This window comes from Mastigoproctus giganteus, chromosome 10 (assembly GCF_048544385.1).
Source record: "Mastigoproctus giganteus isolate SK-2022 chromosome 10, ASM4854438v1, whole genome shotgun sequence".
NCBI classification, from domain to species: Eukaryota; Metazoa; Arthropoda; class Arachnida; order Uropygi; family Thelyphonidae; genus Mastigoproctus; species Mastigoproctus giganteus.
In genome coordinates, this window is record NC_143584.1 from 54,358,980 (window position 1) to 54,379,122 (window position 20,143).

Genomic DNA, 20,143 nt, shown 5'->3' on the forward strand with positions numbered 1-20,143 from the left:
GAACTTCTAGCATTCTCTTTCCTAAAAACTCCTCATGTGTGAATGTAGATGAAAAATACCAATTCAGTTTGTGAACAACCTAAGTAGGATCATCAACAGTAAACCATAGACATCAAGTGGACTGATGTGATTTATTCCCTTCCTTCTAATGTTTACATAAAGAAGTTTTTGCTGTTTTCCTTTGCATCCATTCCCAAAGACTTTTCATAAACTGCCTTAGCTTGCCTAAACCCAATTTGTGACTTGATTGCAAACTAATTTATATCTGCTGTAGGCTTCTATATTACCTGATAATCTATATGCATCCTATGCAATTCATTTGTAACAACCTCATAACAGCCATGCAATTCATTTGTAACAACCTCATAACAGCCATTCAAAGTGGTGAGGCATGGTCTATCTTTAACAAATTGAAAGCCATGCTGTGATTGCCTTATCAAGATGATCTTGCTCCACTGTTTAGAGTGATAGGGATCTGCTCCTATCAAGATGATCTTGCATTACTTTTTAACTATTGATTCATTATTTTACCTGGCATATAGGTTAAACTTACTGGTCTGAAGTTATCCACTTCATGTTTTGAACTGCCCTTGTGAATAAGATAAATATTACTCATCTCCAATCTGCAGGTTTCCCTCCTGAATATATATATATATATATATATATATATATATATATATATATGAGCTAATTTAATAATGGTAAGAGTTTTTTAAAAGTAAAATATGATATACTAGCTTATCAGGTAAACCAATAACCATGGCGGGTACCCAACGTGACCTGGAATATTTGATATTTGCTTTGTTATACTTGGAGATATATATATATATATATATATATATATATATATAGAGAGAGAGAGAGAGAGAGAGAGAGAGAGAGAGAGAGAGAGAGAGAGAGAGAGAGAGAGAGAGAGAGTGTGTGTGTGTGTGTGTGTGTTTAGCTACCTGTTTTACTGCAGCTTTTAATGTAATTGGATAGATTCCATCAACCCTAGGCACTCTGTTAACTTTAGCTGTATCAATATCTCTTCCACCTTTCTGTTATTATCAAATTATTTCAATCAATATCGACTAGACATCTGACATCCTCATCTCTGAAAACTTCATATGTGAATGTCGATGTAAAATATTTTTCAGTTTTTCGGCAATCTGTACACAATCACCAACATGACTTTCATCAACCGGTGAAATACCACCACTTTGCTTACTGGAGGCTTGAAGTTGTGAAACCCATATTTAGTCTCTAAAGCAAAGTTTCCGGCATCCCCCTCCCCCACATACTTCTCCTTCAACCCATGCATGGTACTAAGTACTATAGGTTTCGATACCTTTCGTGTTTTCATAAAAAAAGAAAAAAAAAAAAAAAAAAAAAATACCATTCATATCAGTGAACCAGTGTATTCATTTTTTTTCTTCTATTGTAAGCAAACACAAAGAATTTTTTGCTGCTTTACCTTGCATTATTAGCTAAGAACTTCTCATAATCTGCCTCAGTCTGCTTATTACACATTAGTTTATACTTAATATTGATCTTTGCATCCCCCTGACAATTTAAAATCACCCCATGCACTTTTCATCTCTGTCACTAAGCCCATTGCTTCATATGGCATCCATTTTAGTCTAGATTTTGAACCAGTATCTTCTAGTTGGTATAAAATGCTCAGTGCCTCTATGATTACCTCTCTGAACACTTCCCACTTGGCATTTATATTTTTTAACATTAGTTGGTCCCACTGAAGAGTTTAAAAAAAAGTCCAAGCCCATTATAATCGCCTCTGTGAAAACAAAAACCCTTTCCTTTACCCTAGAAAGTTGTTATTTCTTTGAATAAATCCCATATCAATATGTGATGATCACTTCCATCTAAAGCAGTAGCGCCTCCGTAGCCAGGTGGGAAGGAGCAACAGTGCGTAGCACATGCTTCTTGATTAGACCGGGGTTCGAGCCCGTCACCACCAAATACGGAGTATGCGGAAAGGTCAAGGAATGACCACCGCATATCCCGGAGCAATATAGCCTTAGTTGCTAATGCTCCTAAAAACCAAATAACAAACAAACAACTAAAGCAGTAGCATCCAACTACTTTTTGGATAGGGGTCAAAATAAATAAAATTTTGAAAATTATGGGGACCAGTTCCTTACCACTAGTTATGCATCTTTTGAAGCAAATATAATTTTTTATTTACATTTGTACTTATAGATTTTTTATGCATATTTAATAATTAAATACAAAAATGCACCAATTATTACATAATACTAATAACTATTAATAATTATTACTGCACTATTATTATTATATGGTTACAACAATATTGCTAAATTCTGAGGAAGAAACTTAAAACACAAGAAAGCAATGTAGAAAAATTAAATATTAAAATAATTGAATATTAAAATCAAATACAGTAGAACCCTATTAAGAGGTTTTTCAAGGGAGTGGAGGTTTAGAACGTCTTACGAGGGAAAACTTAGTAGAAGAGAAAATTACCTAAGGGTATGAAATGTTAACTACACAAATAAAAATGAAAAGATACACATACGTAAGTTAAAGATGATTTAAGTACTATTTCAGAATTAATAAATATTTTACTCTGCTATGGGAAACATTTTTAAACTGAAGATTTCTAATTTCTTAACATTCTGTTCATTAAACTCATTACCAAATACTTCAGACAAGCACAAACATTTACTGTAAATCCCAAATTATTCTGTAAGAAATCCCATCCACTAAAACATTTTCTTCTATATCATTATAGAACACAGCCTTTTTATAGGAATTAATTATAACAGTAGGGCTCACTGTAACCTGTGATGATGCTAAACAATGCATTGCATCTAAAAGAAATTTTGTACTTTTCAGTTTTTCCATTCAGTTTTACAAGGGGTAAGCAATTTATGTACAAGAGTACTTACAAAAATGCACCTTTAAAACGTTGGTCATTCCCAGATCCACTGGTCGCACAACTGATGTGGAATCCCCAGGGAAGAACTCCAAATGGACAGTACATGCTCATCTAAATTTAAGGCTGACCTGGACAAGTATTTGGAATGAACGGAGAGGTGAAATGGGGGCAAGTTTTTTTTTTGGCTGATGCTGCATAAGCTTGCTTTCTTGCATCGTATACCTCTATTAATACTAATGCTAATAAAAGAATCTTTCTGTTCTTTCCTGCCATCTTTGAATCTGGAGCTCTTAAATACTCATCAAAAAGAGAATGGCAAATGCTTCACATGGTCGAAGCTAACCAATTATGGACATTGATGAAAACAATTGCAATATGTCACTTCCATTATATCAAAATGTTTATACAAAAATGTATTGTTTAATATTTTTTAATATAAAAATAATTTCTATATTGAACAAGTTAGTGCCAAGCATCATTTTAGTTTGTAGTAAATTACCGAAGGAGGTGAAATGGCATCGTTTTTGTTATATTTCGTATTGTGAATGCTTTCACGAGTTGCCCTGATATTGTACCACCTTGAATAAGCAACACTTTGCCAGTGGAGAAGACTAATGCTACTTAGTCTCAGCCAGATGGCACCGTTTGGTGCCATCTGGGTGGTGGTATCTTCACTCTTATCCATATCTCTGTCCCTATTAGACAAAGAAAAGTGAATAAAAGATGGAGGGTAGAGAAAATTGGAGGGGAATGAAGAAGAAGAAATGCCATCAAAAAAGGAAAGGGGCAGTTACTCCTCAAACTCACACTCACTCACTCACTCATAAATCCCTCGAAAAGGCAACGCTTCCCCTGTAGGGAACTGTTGTTGTTACTTATTCTGAGTAATGAAGAATACCATCAGACTCCTCCAGATGGTACCGTTTCAAGGCTTGTGGGCCTCTTATCGGTGAGTGGATAGGTACCCTGGTGATACAATAAGTGAAAACCCAGTTATGAAGTAGTATAACTCCACAATATCAGAGATGCAAGGTGGTGTGCAACAGTAAGGTAGTAAAGACAGCACCGTTTCAAGGCCAACAAGCCTTGAAATGGTACCATCAGGTAGTGGTATCTGCTGAGAATAAGTAACATAAGTCTTCTCCACTGATGTACCATTGCTTATTCAATGTAGTGCATATCAGGGCAACTCATTGTGAAGGCATTCACAATATCAGATATAACAAAAACGATGCCATTTCACCTATTTCAGTGATTTACTACACTCAAATGATGCTATGCACTAACTTGTTCGATTAGTGAATTTTCCATAGTCTGAGGCTTTCAGCCATAAAACCTGTTTTAGAATTTCTATATTTAAAAAAAGGAATTAAATGGGAAAATGTAATTATAATTAAATGTCATTATATATACACAGAGTTGAAATTGGGAATTAAGAAACCAAACTTATTACAGGGGAAAACTTCTTATGCAGGAATTTCTTATCCGGGTGGTTCTACTTTATTTAAAATCAAATATTAAATCGAATATTAAAAATAGTTATTTTAAAAAGTCAATGTGAAAGTATAGGCATGGCCACAGGTTACACAATGTGAAGGAATGGGCCACATATAGCCTGCAGGTTGAACATCCCTGATCTAAAGGTTCCTTTACTTCAAGATACTTAATACATGATGAATTACTGCTGATAACCATATCAAGAATATTGCTTTCTCTTGTTGCTTCTCTAAGATGTTGGTGTAGAAAGCAATCATCCACAAATCGAGAAATGTTTTGCTACTGAGTAAGCTGCAGCCCATGAGTTGCAAATGATATCTGAAAAGTTAAAATAACATGTGATAAGACATTCTAATGTGCTGGCCTTCTCTAATTTCTCTGTACAGTTCTTCATTATTCTCATTGCAGTCATGTGGCCTATAACAGACTCCACCTCATTTCACTTTTGTTTTCCCAGTGTTTACATCACACCAGACTGAAACAATATTACACTGGTAACCTGTATCTGTTGGTTGTAACACAGTACACAGGCAGTCTGTGACTACTACAATGATTATCTTGTTAAATATTGCACCTAAGACCTTTGTCTTAGGTGCAATATTTAACAAGATAATCATTGTAGTGTTTATTCAAGATCTTAAATCGCTCAACTTTTCCAAGGTACAGGACAATTTCAAATGGAGTCAATATTTTTAACTCCATGCCTGAAATAATTTCAATTTAAGACATATTATAGTCAATAAATGTCAAGATAATCAATAAACAAAATAATCATTGCTCAGAACATCAACTGAACAGGCAATGCAGCGATGTTGCAATGCCTGCAACTACACTGTGATCCATGAAGGATCTTACTTCTGATTCCAGCATTTCCCAGATTGTGACCTTATGTGGAACTGAGTCAAATACTTTATTAAAATCCAAAGAAAAAACTGCATCAAAATTATTTCCTACATCCAGCTATTGAATGATTCTCTCAAAGTAGGTAACAGTTTAGTCAAACAATTTTTCCTTTAATAAACACTTGCTGTGTTTCCTATATAATTCCATTTATATCTAAATGCACTCTGTATCAGTTCTTTCATAATCTTCCCTGCTTCCCCATTTACTCTTGGCCATTGTTCTTAGAATCATGTTTATGTTCCAGCCAATGCAGTTGAAATTCTCTAATCGGAAGGAATCTCTTCCAAGCCCAATGATACTCTTATAATTAAATCTAATGATTAAATGTGCTCTTTCTCTCACCACTTCTCTCAAATCTTTGTATATACATTAATCCAATAGTTTTACTTCCCTTCAGACTTAAGTTTTAACAATAAAGTAATTTCTGTAATTTTTTTGTTTTTCTGTAATTCTACATCACTAATTTCATACAGGTTAATTTCACTCACACATTTTCTCCTCATCACAAAGAGTCTTTTGTCTGTAAAGTTCAATGTGAAGTACCTGTTCAAGTCATTAACAACATCAGCTGGGTTACCTTGACTTGCCATACCCATTATTATTATTTGTAGTAATAGTAGTGGTGGTTGTGAAAAAAAAAAACTACTCAGCTTATGAATATATATAATATTTGGTCCTTGAGGTTGTCAGAGACATTCTCTCAGATATGCCAGGCAAGTTGTACTTGCTACCTGGGAATTTAAAAAGCTAATGGAACTGATATTCGGGTAACATTCAAGTCAAGTGAACCCAATTTCAACGAAGTCCGGACGGTCTGTGACAACCAAATCCTTTGCTTGCATCTTCACGATGCTGCGACTGTTAGTAATCCTGAGTATAACCTCCATGCACATGGTAGGTGATCACAGGTGTGAACCAGCATAAGCAGGGGTCGAGGTTTGGTACCCACACCACATGGAGGAATGCCGCCCCAGGCAATACTAAGTGGTAGATGATGACTCTCATCAACCAGTGAAATACCACCACGTTGCTTATTGGAGGCTTGAAGTGGTGGAACCCAAGTTCAGTCTCCAGAGCTAAGTTCCGGTCAACCCTTCCCCATGATGGGAAGAGATGGGGACCCAATCTCTTCCATCATTCAGTACAACTGATGACTTTTGAGGTTATGATGAACATCATGGCAAGATCCAATCTTCCTTACATTTCGCGGGTACAGCTGTAAAACGGTGTTCGCAGGCCGGCCACTAGTTAGTACACCAGACAGAACCTATTGGTAACTCTTTAGGAGGCTTCCAGACCAGCTAGTGTATAATCTTGCTACCTCTACTCTGCCAGATACTGGAGGGAGTCCGAGTAGTGTGTATGCGGGGGACATTGTGGAGGCCAAGTTATGTCAAGGATCTGGGTATATTCTTACCATGTGTACACCATATCCAAATATTTCATTACTTCATACAGCATGTCCTCCCACTCTTTCTTACTATTAAATACACCATGAATTGTCAAACTAATAGAGTAAGCTTATCTGCGAAAAGATCTAAACCTCCCAAACACTTCCTAGTTCATTTCACAAATATACGTGGTCTCAATTCAAATCTCAATGATGTCCATTTCCACTTGCAGCCTGTCAAATCCCATGCACTTTTTCTGACAGAATCTCAGTTATCGGTTGATTCAACTACTGCTCATCTCAGTTGCCCAAACTATTTGTTGTATGATTCCTTTCGCCTCAAAAGTGGTACTTGTGCATATTCCCTGATATTCCCTGTCACAGACTTGGTAATTTGGAATCTCCTCTTTTCGATCTTCTCTGACTTAAAATCTCTCTACCTCATTGTGTAAAATTCATCTGTTGTCTCTACCATTCTCCCAATTCCGCTAATCACTTGGAGCTCTTTGACTTCCTCTCTTTGCAACTTGACTTTCTCCAGTCCAACATTCCTAACAGTGAGGTAATTTTCCTTGGTAATTTTAATGTTCACAACTCCAGCTGGCTTCCGTTTTCTAGTCACACTGACCCAGCTGGTAGAAATGCTAAGGCTTTTGCAATTAGTAATAACCTTGCACAGATTGTTCATTTACTTACAAGAATACCGGACAATCCTAACCATACAGCCAATATGCTTGATCTTTTTCTCACAAACAACCCTTCTAAGTACACCATTGAATTGAGTGGTGCTTTAGGCACTTCAGATCACAACTTGGTGATTGTCTCTTCTCCAATGGGACCTTTATCTCATGGCTATTCCCAACCTCGTATTGTTTAGCATTACAAGAATGCAAAATGGGATGAACTGCCAGATTTCTTTTCTTCTTTCTATTGGTCGGATTACTGTTTCAAAACTTCTGATGTCAACGTTTGCTCAGATCGTGTCAGTGAAATTATTCTTTTAGGAATTTAATCCTTTATCCCACACTCCACTTTAAAATCTCGTCCTTTATCTAAACCTTGGTTTTCCAATAAATGTGCGAAGGCAGTTCAAGAGAAGAACGTTCTATATCATAATTGGCTTGTTTCCAATTCTTCAATTTCATTTTCTGCCTACACCAAAGCTTGCAACAATTGTAAAGCAGTTATTAATCAGTCCAAACTCTATTTTGAACAGGCTAAGAGTAGAAAACTTGCTTCTTGCCCTAATGGTAGCCGAGCATTCTGGTCTCTTGCCAAAGCTATTGGCTGCAACTTTTGCCCATCTCTGCTCCGACCTCTGTCAAATCCAGATGGTTCTGTGGTCACTTCAGCCAAGGGCCTGCTAGCATCTCATTTTTCTTCCAACTCATATATTAATGATCTTGGTAAAACACCTCCCACCATTCCCAACACGCTCCATTTAATGCCTCCTGTGGTCTTCTGTCAAAAGGATGTCAGAAGTATTTTGACGAATCTTGATGCTTGTTTGTTTGTTTGGTTTTTAGCAGCATTAGCAACTAAGGCCATATTGCTCCAGGAATATGCGGTGGTCATTCCCCGACCTTTCCGCATCCTCCGTATTTTTCGGTGATGGGCTCGAACCCCGGTCTAATCAAGAAGCGTGTGCTACGCACTGCTGCTGCTTCTTCCCACCTGGCTACGGAGGTACCTGAATCTTGAGGCTAAGAAAGCTCCAGGTCCTGATGTTATTTCTCCACTTGTTCTCAAAACCTGTGCTCCTGAACTTACTCCTGTTCTTTGCCACCTTTTTTCACTTTCTTATTTCAAAGGTGATTTTCCTTTTGCTTGAAAATTTGATCATATCCAGCCAGTTCCTAAAAAGGGTGACAAATCCCTCCCATCCAATTATCGTCCCATTGCAATTACTTCTACTCTTTCTAAAGTAATGGAGAAATCGATTAACTAGTTTAACTCTTAAACTAGCTAGAAACCTTCCATATGATCAATTATTGCCAGTATGGATTCTGTCAGTGTCAATCCACTTGACATCTCAAAGGCTTTCGATCATATTTGGCACAAAGGCCTTCTAAACAAACTTCAATCTTATGGTTTGCCAACTTTTCTTTTAATTATTCAGTTTTCACTCTGATCACTCATTGAGGGTGATGGTAGATGGCTCTCTGTCTTCTAACTTCTCCACTAATGCTGGTGTCACCCAAGGTTCAATTCTTTCCCCCACTATTTTTCTCTTGTATATTAATGACCTTCCATTGACTGGAAATCCTATCCATAGTTTTGCCGATGATAGCACATTGCATTCCAATTTCCATTTTGAGAAACCTTGCCCTGCTCAATCAGCTTCAACTTCTTGAATATCCACTACCAATTCCTGAAATGCTGATCTCCAGATAATTCTCCAACGGCGCAAAGACAACTTAGTTGATTTCAATCCTTCTAAAACTCAGTCTTGTCTTATATCTCACAAAAAAGGATTCTTCTGCTCCTATGCTTAACTTTGGTGACACTCTGATTTCTAGGCTAAATGATTTCTCTTTTGGGGATTACCCTGACATCTTGGCACAAGCACATTACAAATATTGCTTCCTCTGCATCTAAAAAACTTGGTTTTCTCTTTCGCTCTCAACGTTACTTTTCCTCCAAACAGCTGTTCACTCTGTACAAATCGCAAAACCGACCTACCATGTAATACGGTTCCCACATCTGGGGTGGTGCCCCCAAAACCTCTCTCAGCCTTCTAGATTCCATTCAGAAGAGGGCAGTTAGGTTAAATAATCATTCATCTCTAACAGAGTCTCTCCACTCGCTTTCTCACAGATGGACTGTTTCTGCTGCATGCCTTTTCTACAGATAATTCCATGGGCACTGTTCTTCTGAATTGGCTTCTATAATTCATGGTCTCTTTCAAAACAGTCCATACACGTGGCACCACCAACCAACATTCATTTATTGTCCAACTTCAAACTTACAGGACCAACTTTTCATCTTCCTCGTTTATTCGTTCAACTGCCGTTTTCTGGAACAACCTTCCTTCATACGTATTTCCTGAAAATTACAGTCTACAGAAGTTCAAGTCTAATGTCAACAAATATCTTCTTTCGTCTTCTCAACTTCCAACCCAAGCACGCTACTAAGTACTATAGGTTCTAATACCTGTCGTGTTTGGGGTTTTCATAAAAATAAATAAATAAAAAAATAATATATTCATATTCAATATAAGAATTTCTCCAACTCTTCCTTCAATTTATTCAAACTACCTACTTCCACAACACCAAATGATAGTTTGTTCCAACAATCAAAATCGACTATCTGGTTGAAAGCAAATTTTCATCCATCCATCCTGCAGCCATCCTTTTTTCAATTCAATTTTATGTCCCTTTGTGGATGTTGTCCGAAAAAAAATAGAGCATGAATAGCATCATCATCATTACGTTTATTCAATCCATTTGAAACCTTAAACACTTCAATCAGGTCCCTTCACAAGTGCCTAGTTTTTAAGTGCTACAATTTGCAGAACTGAAGTTTTTTGTGGTAAGATACCCTTGTGTGCTCTTGACTAATTTGGTTGCTCTTCTCTACACCAGATCATCTTTCAAGATCATATTTCTTGAAAATGGGAAAATCACCTCTTTTTGTTTCCTACTGGCCAAGTTCCTATATATATATCATTGACAGAAACCTCATGAGCTGTTCAAGCCTGTCAGCACTGCTCAGAGAACTTCATGTTGGCCTCTACAATTAACCCTACATCACTTTTCTTCTTCAACAAGATTGAGTGTAATACCAGCTAATTGGCATGTTATTCTGGGATTACTGTTGCCCACATGCAGCTTTGCCACTTCTCAGCACATCTGCCTAAATCTTTTTTGGCAGATGTGCTGCCTCCGTGACAATAGAGTCACCGACAATAACTAGGTTCTGTGGGACCAGCGCATTCGACCTTGGAGATTGCTGCTGTGTTGCCTGATACATAGGAGTAACCTCTGGCATTGAGTTGGGCAGCTGAGAGCTTGATGATCCTTTCATATTAATTTTCTCGAGGGCATCTACCCTACACCTCAAACTCTCATAGATGCCCATCAGAACACTATGTTGGTGCCTAATTTCTTCACAGTCTCTGTGCCTAGCACACACAAAGACATCTGCCTTGGCTAGATCATGTCCTATTCTAGACATGTCCACAAACATTTCACAGTTTGTGTATTTTTTTTTAGACTGTGATCATTGCTTTGCTGCTCTAGTCTGGGTCATGATTCCATTTAAATAGAATTTAATTAACAATGAAATTTAATAAGATTAACAAATTTTACTGATTAATTGATAATACTATACTATACTGAGCTAACAGATTTCTAATACGGTGCTACATGTTTCGCTATATAGTTTTATGTTACAGCTTGTGCTATCTAGTTTGGGATATATGGTATGCTATTCTGTATCGTATATCAATGGCGGCAAGTTATGAAAGGTAAAATCTATGGACACTAAGTATTAACTTTCAAAATTGCAATCTAAATTCAAAATAAACCAAGAGCCCGACTAGGAATATAAGATACTTATATAAAATAATTTAATTATACAATATCGGTGTAGATACACCATAGTTTACCCATAAATTTAAACTACGTATGTAGTGTAAAGGCATCATTTTAATTGTATCTCATATTGTGGGTGCCCTCACAATGAGATAGCTGGTATTGCACTACTTCAACTAAATAACACTTCTCTAGTAGAGAAGACTACTATTATTTATTTTTGGTGGATACCACCACCCAGACGATCGTTTAGAAGCTAGTGGGCTTCATCATCAGTGGGTGGGCAGGTACCCTGGTAATGCAACATGCCACCACAGTTGTGAAGTTATTTCCACAATATGAGATATGCCAAATGGTGTAGATAATAATAATGTATTAGAAGATGAAATTCTCAAGGCATAATTTCTTAGATATTATATTAACTATATAATATCGGTGTAGATACATCATAATTTACCACCCACTGATGATGAAGCCCACTAGTTTCGAAACGATCGTCTGGGCGATGGTATCCACTGAAAATAATTAACAGTAGTGTTCTCTATTAGAGAAGTGTTATTTATTTGAAGTAGTGCAATACCAGCTATCTCATTGTGAAGGCACCCACAATATGAGATACAATTAAAATTATGCCTTTACACTACATATGTAGTTCAAATTTATGGGTAAACTATGGTGTATCTACACTGATATTATATAGTTAATTACCTAAACCCATAAGAAATTATGCCTTGTGCATTTCGTCTTCTAATGCAAAATAATTAATATAACAATTAAGTCAATAAAATAGCTAAATATAATTAAAAACTTGGAGTTCACCGGAGCTGCAAAATCTTGTCCAACATGTGGATAACCTCGTACATCTCACCATGATGTCTATCATAACCTCAAAAGACATCAATCATACTGCATGATAAAATAGAAGGGGAAGGTTTGCCAGAGCTTTGCTGTGGAGGCTAAACATGGGCTCCACCACTTTAAACCTCCAATAAGCAAAGTGGTGGTATTGCACCGGTTGATGAGAGGCATCTACCACCTAGTACTGCCTGGTAACACAGAGGGGCGACATTCCTCCGTGTGGTGTGTGCCACCACACCTTAACCCCTGTTTATGTTGATTCTGAAATACGGCATCTAGCACACTGTGGTGACTCACAATGTGCTAGGTGCCATATTTCAGAACTTGCCCGTGGGGTTATACCCAGGGTTAATAACTGTCCCACCATCGTGAAGGTGCAAGCAGAGAATTTGGCTATCACAGACTGACCAGACTTTGCTGAAATTAGGTCCACTTACCTTGAGTGTCACCAAAATATCAGTTCCATCGGTGTTTTTGACTCTTGGGTAGCATCTGAGCTTGGCATATCTGAGAGAATGTCTGAAAAACCCTCAAGTACCAAAGTTGATAAGTTACTCTGGGATTACTGCTACCTATATGTGCAGTACCTTGCATTTCTCAATATTAAACTTCAACTGCCATTTCTCAGCCCATTGACCCAATTTTACAGGATCTTGTTACAGTAGCTCACCCTGATTACTGTAATTAACCACCCTACCAACATTTGTATCATCTGAAAACTTTGGCATTAAGCCAAGTATACCTTCATCAATATCATAAATAAATACTGAAAACAATGGGTCCAGCACTGAACTCTGGGGGACTACACAGATGACATTGGTCCACAAAGAGCAGTGCCCACTGATAACCACTGTCTTCTGCCACTTAACCATCCCTTTATCCACAGCAGTAACTTGCCCTTAATGCCACATTGTTCCAGTTTATACAGTAGATTTTTATGTGCAACAGTATCAAAAGCCTTCCTGAAATACAAGTTTATGATATTAAATTTATTTTTTTGCAATCAGTTCCTTGGTCACTGCATAATAGTAACCTATTACATTGGTTAGACAAGACCGCCCCTTAACAAATCCATGCTTTGACTGCAGCATAATTTCATTCCTGTCCAACATTACTTCAATAAACTTCAATAAATATAAATGTCTCTGTATTTAAATTTGTATTTCGTATTCCTGTCCTACATTACTTCAATAAATATAAATATTTCTGTATTTAAATTTGTATTTTGTTTTTGTAACAATGGTCAAAAATAAAAATTTTAAGAAACAGCAGAATGCTGGATCTCATGAAGTTTGCTCCTCGAGTATGGAAATATTTAAAACAGAATTCAATGATCACTTATTCAACATAGAAAAGACAAATTAAAATGAATATCATTGTTTCCCACTGAAAAGTATTTAATATATCATTTACTTTGTGTCTATTTAAAACATAAGTAAATGTAGCTAGTCTTACCTTGACACCCCAGAATTTCGACACGCATGCTTGGATGTTCATGCCATTCCAAGATGTGAATCCTTAAAAATCTGGCAGAAACTGGATGGTCAAGATAGTTGTACTGAATGGAATGAGAATTGGAATTTCCCTGGAAGATCTGCACTTTGAGAGACAAGAATAAGTAGTGTTATCCAGTTTAAATACCTCACTATTGTACAATGGAAAGGCAAAATATATTTAAACTTATTTAACAGACATAAAATGAATAGAACTATAGTTTATTATTACTACAGTAACAGTAGTAATAATAGTAAGAGTAATAGCTGGCATGTACAGAATTAAGATGACATGGTATATTCTATTGTCTGCATGCCCACTTGAATTGACCAATCTATCAAATAAAAATGTTCGGATTAGAAATAAAATAAATAAAATGTTTGCAGAAATATAAATACAAATAGAAGTAAAATCCCTTAATCATTCTTTGTTCCCAAAATCCAAAATTTCTGTATATATCACACTTTTCTTACAGGTTTCTACTAAATTTTCTCTCTATCAATTAGATTTAACAAATTTTAAGAAAATTCTCCTCACGTCTGCTTTCAATAGATTCATAGAAATTGCTGGCACAGTACCAGCTAAATGATCTGTGTCAATACACGGAGCAACTGCTGTTAGAGGGCCACATTTTTCATGGGGATTTCTGGAATTAACCATCACTTCCAAGGGGAAAGGTGTCCAAAGGTGTTGTGAAAAAATCCAAATTATAGAATATGATATGTAAATATTTAAAGTAATAGTTTATAAATACAAGCAAATGTATTCATAATCCAGCAACCTATGTTAATTTATAAGGCATTAGGGCACAAATATGATAAAAAGAAAAACTTTTTAACTTTCCATCACTCACACCCTCAATTTAACAAAAACACTCATGTAGGATCTGTGAGATGCCCTTTTTGCTTTAATTATAAAAAACTTAATTTTTCACTTTTAAATACTGAATTGAAAATGGTGATCAGTTAATTATGATTTGCTAAACCCAATTAAAAAATATTGAACAAAAATAAATTAATTAAAATAAATGAAACAAATAAATTAAGATAAATGAAACAAATAAATTTAAGTTAAATGAAACAAATAAATTAAGATAAATGAAACAAATAAATTTAAGTTAAATGAAACAAATAAATTAAGATAAATGAAACAAATAATAATAAGAAGAAAGTTATATTTTTTAATACAGTCCATTCTGGTTATTTGGGACACATCACATCAGGACTAGTGCATTTTGGCTGGATTAAGCAGCTGCTCCAATTATCCTAAATAATTTCACATAAATAGTTAAAAATACAATGTACCCCCCCCCCCCTTTTTTTACAATTAGTTCACTGTACAGTCAAATTCAATTATTACTATTTTTTTTATTATTATTATTTTTTTATCTTTTATTTATTTTTATTTTTATTTTTTTATTATTATTTATTTATTTATTATTTTTTTATTTATTTATTTTTTAAAAGCCCTTGCCACTGAAATCTTAGGAAATTAGGTGACAGGGCCTGTCAGAGTACTTACTTCTAATGCGATCCCTCTATGCCTGACCTGCCTCCTCGGGGCTAAGCGTGGGCAACGGGGGGTCCCACTAGGGGCCCAACGGCTAAAAGGTCAGAGGGACAACACAACATGACACTATACAACATAAACATGTACCTTGCACTTTTTAAAATCTCTGGCCTTCACAGTGTTCTGCGTTTCACAAACAGAGTACACAACACGGAGATAGACAATGAACACTTTACACTTTGTACAATCAAATCACGTTACGACGAACTCAACATAGTAAAGCACCGTTCATATACGATGTACAGTAAGCGCCGGGCATTGTGATCACGTTTGTGAATTGAATTTTAATTCTATTAAACAGCGATTCTAATTAGCGAAAATAGGAGGAATATTATCCACAGGCTATAAAAGCAAAGATATATTAAGCACAAATTTACCCTTTATTACCTTACCAATTAAAAAATTAAATGATACGTGAAAATCGGAATTATTAATATGTACTGTAATAAGTACATACGAACTAGTTGACATTTCTGTTCACTGACATTTGTGGGTAGGGGTTAAAATTTAAAACAGTAAAAAGATAAGCAATCAATAACAAAGAACACGGCACACACAAATTGCAAGTAACACGATGCGCGCAAGTGTGAGAACCGGGTAACGAGTTACAAAGCTTTAAAAATACGAATGAAGAGATCTGAAAATTTATTTTTTTATATGATTGAAGATTCCATAGAAGTGTAAACACATTTTACCGTAATAACCCACAGAATTCCAGCTGTCGGTATTATCGCAAATTCAGTAAGATCGAGTTTACTATTCGTTTATGATAGATTTCACTAACAGAAAAGTCCAATAAACAGGTGACTGCTAATTGTTTTATGGTTGTGGCCTCCAGAATTTCGACCCAACCACGTGGTACCGTCAGAGACAATCGTGGGGTAATCTCCAGTGCTGCGGTCTTCTGCCCCGATTAAACGGCATGCTGTTCCAATTAAGCAAAGTAAACCCTGGCTATTTTCTCGATTGGTTTCTGTTTTTTAAGATTTGCCCCAAATAAACGGCTGCCCCGATTAACCGGTGGCCCAAATAACGGAATCCACTGTAATTAATTCAAAAAGGTGATTAAAATTCTTATGTATTAATATTATCAGTAAATAGATTAATATTAATAAATACGTTTCTGAAAATATTAAATTATAATAATTATAATTTAATTATTTTTATGAAAATAAAAGCACAGTTCTGATATTTGGACACAACTGTCAAAATTTCAATTTACACTTCAGTAACATTTTCGACTCAAATCAAGTACAGTACACCTATATTTTACAACACCCACTTTTATAAAAACCTCCTGAAGTTTCGCAATCATCTTGGGGAGCATCATGTTTACATATGTAGGATATATACTGTGCTGCCACTTTATTAGGTACACCCAGGGCCGGCTCTAGGCTTAGGACAAAAGAGGCACTGGCCTAGGGACGCAATGGCTTTGGGACGCCAACATCGTAAAAAAAAAAAAAAGTAATAGTGGAGGACCAGAGAGTCGAGCAGTGCTCCCCAAAAGCCGTATTGCAAGGGGCGTCGTTTTTAGCATTTTTTGTTTTTGGTTTGCCTATTTGATTTTTCGTACCAGGCGTTTTTCATACAATTAAAACATTGTATGAATTTATAAATACTTTTAACAGCAGAAAAGAAAAGGAAAAAGACATATCGGGTACGGTTTTACTTCATGAAATTAGATATCTTCACTGTTCATAATCGAATGAAGAAATGTTACCCGCGAAAATTCTCCAATTCATTTGTGATCAGCAATTAACAACTTCCTTACCAAACCTATCCATTGCTATCCGCATTTTCCTAACGTTGCCTGTCTCTGTGGTTAGCGCGAAAGGAGTTTTTCGAAACGGAAATTTGTTAAAACTCATTTGAGAACAACTATGAGTCAGGAAAGATTAGACGGTTTAACAATATTATCGATTGAACGAGATATTTTAAAAGAACTTCATATGGATGAATTGATAAATTTTGCGACAGTAAAAGCCAGAAAAGTTTTAATTTAGTTAAAAAAATGTTTTTTGCTATGATTTTCAATAGTTATTCTTATACTTTATAGACACAGTTTATATACTTTATTTAAGATTTTTTTTTTGCTTTGTTTTTGCAAAATTATTACATTTATTATTATTATACACCTATTTTATAAGTATAATTTTAAATATTTTATTCAAGAATTTTTTTGTTTAGTTTTCGAATAATTTATTGTTGTTATTTACCTTTTGTAAATAAGTTTGTAAATTTAATTTTATATAAGATTTTTTAAATGTGTTCTATTGCGACATGCATCTTTTGTAAAATTTATAAAGCTTAAATTTAAAATTAAAAAAAAATTGATCAGGCGTTGAAAACCAAACTGGCCTAGGGGTTCCACGTACCCGCGAGCCGGCCCAGGGTACACCCCTGGTGTGCACACAAATGGTTTGTTCCACAATATTGCAAGTCACATGACTGCAGTTGTGGATATAACCCCGGGGACTCACATCTGGTGAGTATGGGCTTGGCACACCTAGGGTCCTGAGCTGGATATCATCATTCTTCTCTTTCTTGGTGATTCCCTTCTACTTTTGACTCTCTCTCTCTCTCTCTCTCTCAGGGTTACTCGGGAACATTTTTTTTTTCCTGGTGCAGCATAAGCCTCAGGCTTCCTTGCATCATATGGATATTAATAATAAATAAATGCAGCACAACGACCTTTCTAGTTCTGATAGAACAACTTATCAGTTAAACGTACAAACCGTAGTAAGAATGGGGAAAAGGAGTGATCCAACGGACTTCGAACGTGTCATGGTAGTTGGTGAAGATGTGCTGGACAAAGCATCTCTGAAATGGCAGTTCTCCTGAACTTTTCAGAAACCACAGTTTAAAGGGTGTATCGAGATTAGTGCAACGAACAGGAAACATCCTGTCAACGGCACTCCTGTGGAAGAAAATCGCTTGTTGATGAGAGAGAGAGAGAGAGTGTAAAGTGTAAAGTATTTAGTGTCTAACGGCACCAGGGGTTTCCCCCCATCTCCGCGTTGCTTTCATTGTGGGTGTACCAGTTCACTGGGAAGGCCAGAGATTTAAAAGTGTATGGATTTTGTACATGTGTTGTGTTGTGTTCTGTTGTTCATCTGGCCGTTCAGCCACTGGACCCCTACTGAGGCCCAACGTTGCCCACACTTAGCCCCGTGGAGGCAGACCAGTTTGTATTTTTAGATAAGTACTCTGGCAGGTCCTGCCACCTAATTTCCTGAGATTTCAGTGGCTAGGACCTATATATATATAAAAAAAGGGGGGGGATAAACGCTTGAATTTAATTAGGCCGAAAGAGGTTGCAAGTGTGTCGAGTTTGGCATTTAAAATTTTTACGTTGTGTGAGGCATTCGCTTTTCGCTGGCGATATAGGTAGAGTAGGGGACGAGACGGAAGGCTGGGGGGAAAAGACAGAAGTATGAGGTCAATAGGGAAGGCGACCCCAGGTATATCAGTGGGGCATGCCCTTGCCCCACCAGTGGGAAATGAGGGGATGGTGGGGTGGGGAGGGGAAGAAAGTCCTTTCCCTCACCCCACCAGGGATAGGGAGAGAAAGTGGGCTGGGCAAGGGAGCCCTGCCCAGTTCGCCATAGCGGCAATTTGCAGTGCCCTCCAGCAAGTGCAGTCTGATGATGACTCGTTGGTGGGGTTTGGTCCTTTTCTAGGTGTGTGGTTTCATCCTGGGAGCGACGACATCCTGGCTGGAGTCACTCCCATTGGTTCCCAGGTCGATGCTGTTTCATTTATTCCGCTGCATATTGCGCCGTTTGTCCTTAGTATTTTGCTATCCTTTCCTCTGTGTTGATGTTTATCAGTTTGCCTTTATTTATTATTTGTGGTCATCTATTCGTTGTGGATGGCTATTTCTGTTCGTCGTCTATTAAAGACGTCAATTGCAAATCGGCTGAGGGCTTTGTATTCATCTTCTGAATCCAGTAGATGGTACTCTTGATTTTTCGGCAAGTATTGAATCTCAGTTATAAGTCTACTTCTGTGTTCTTCGTAGCATTCACAGTCGTGCATAATATGCTGCCAGGTTTCAGGTTCTCCACAGGTGCATGTGGACTCTTCTATTATTCCGAGTGCGTTCAGTTTTGCTTTAAATGGGCCGTGGCCCGTCAGGAGGAAGGTTGTATTTAGCCCAGGACAGAACCACGAGGGGGCTTTTGGGTACATTTTTGCGACTATCGGTATGAAGCTTCTTGTAACTTGACCCTTTGGCGACATCTCCCATCTGTGCTGCCAAATCTTCAACATGTGAGCCACTATTCGTTGTTTCCCTGCCGTCCGGCTATTGGTTGGGTCCAAGGTAAAGTCATAGATGGAGGCAGGTATATCCTGCCTCCATCTACAACAACCGCTGTCAACAGAAGACTGCTGAACACTATCCAAAGAAACATACTTCTAACTATAACTAGGGCATGCAAAACGGTGAGCACCCACTCTCTGCAGGTCCTGGCAGGAGCTCTTCCGCTGGACCTCGAGGTGCTCCTGCCAGGACCTGCAGAGTGGGTGCTCACCGTTTTGCATGCCCTAGTTATAGTTAGAAGTATGTTTCTTTGGATAGTGTCCAGCAGTCTTCTGTTGACAGCGGTTCTGGCCTTCCTGAACCAGATTGGCGATCCGTAGGTGATCGCTGGGATGAATATTGTTGTATAATACAGGGACAGGGTCTTCCTGTTGAGTCCCCAGTCCCTGCGAGATACTCTTGCTACAAGTGCTGCATTGTTCCTTAGTTTCTCTCGAGAGAGAGGTCAGAGGAGGATGGCTAGAATTGTGCAAGCAAACAGATGGGCCACAATGCCGCACATCACGTCAGAATACAACTTTGTTGCGCAGAACAAAATATCGCAGCGGACCACTAGTCGCACTTTGTCGCGAATGGGCTACAACAACCGACCGCCACATCGCGTATCTTTGTTATCGATGAAGAACAAGAGAGCACTCCTCCTGTGGGCACAGCAACACCAGCACTGG

General features: G+C 37.3%; 1 protein-coding gene across 1 annotated transcript in view; it reads right to left on the reverse strand.

Moving 5' to 3' along the window:
• Nucleotides 1-20,143, reverse strand: part of LOC150079035 (lactadherin-like) — a 300,762-nt gene that overhangs the window by 112,322 nt on the left and 168,297 nt on the right. Inside the window, exon 5 of the mRNA XM_090383407.1 lies at nucleotides 13,541-13,679. Coding sequence (XP_090239533.1) covers nucleotides 13,541-13,679 — 139 coding nt within the window. The remainder of the gene's footprint in view (nucleotides 1-13,540; nucleotides 13,680-20,143) is intronic.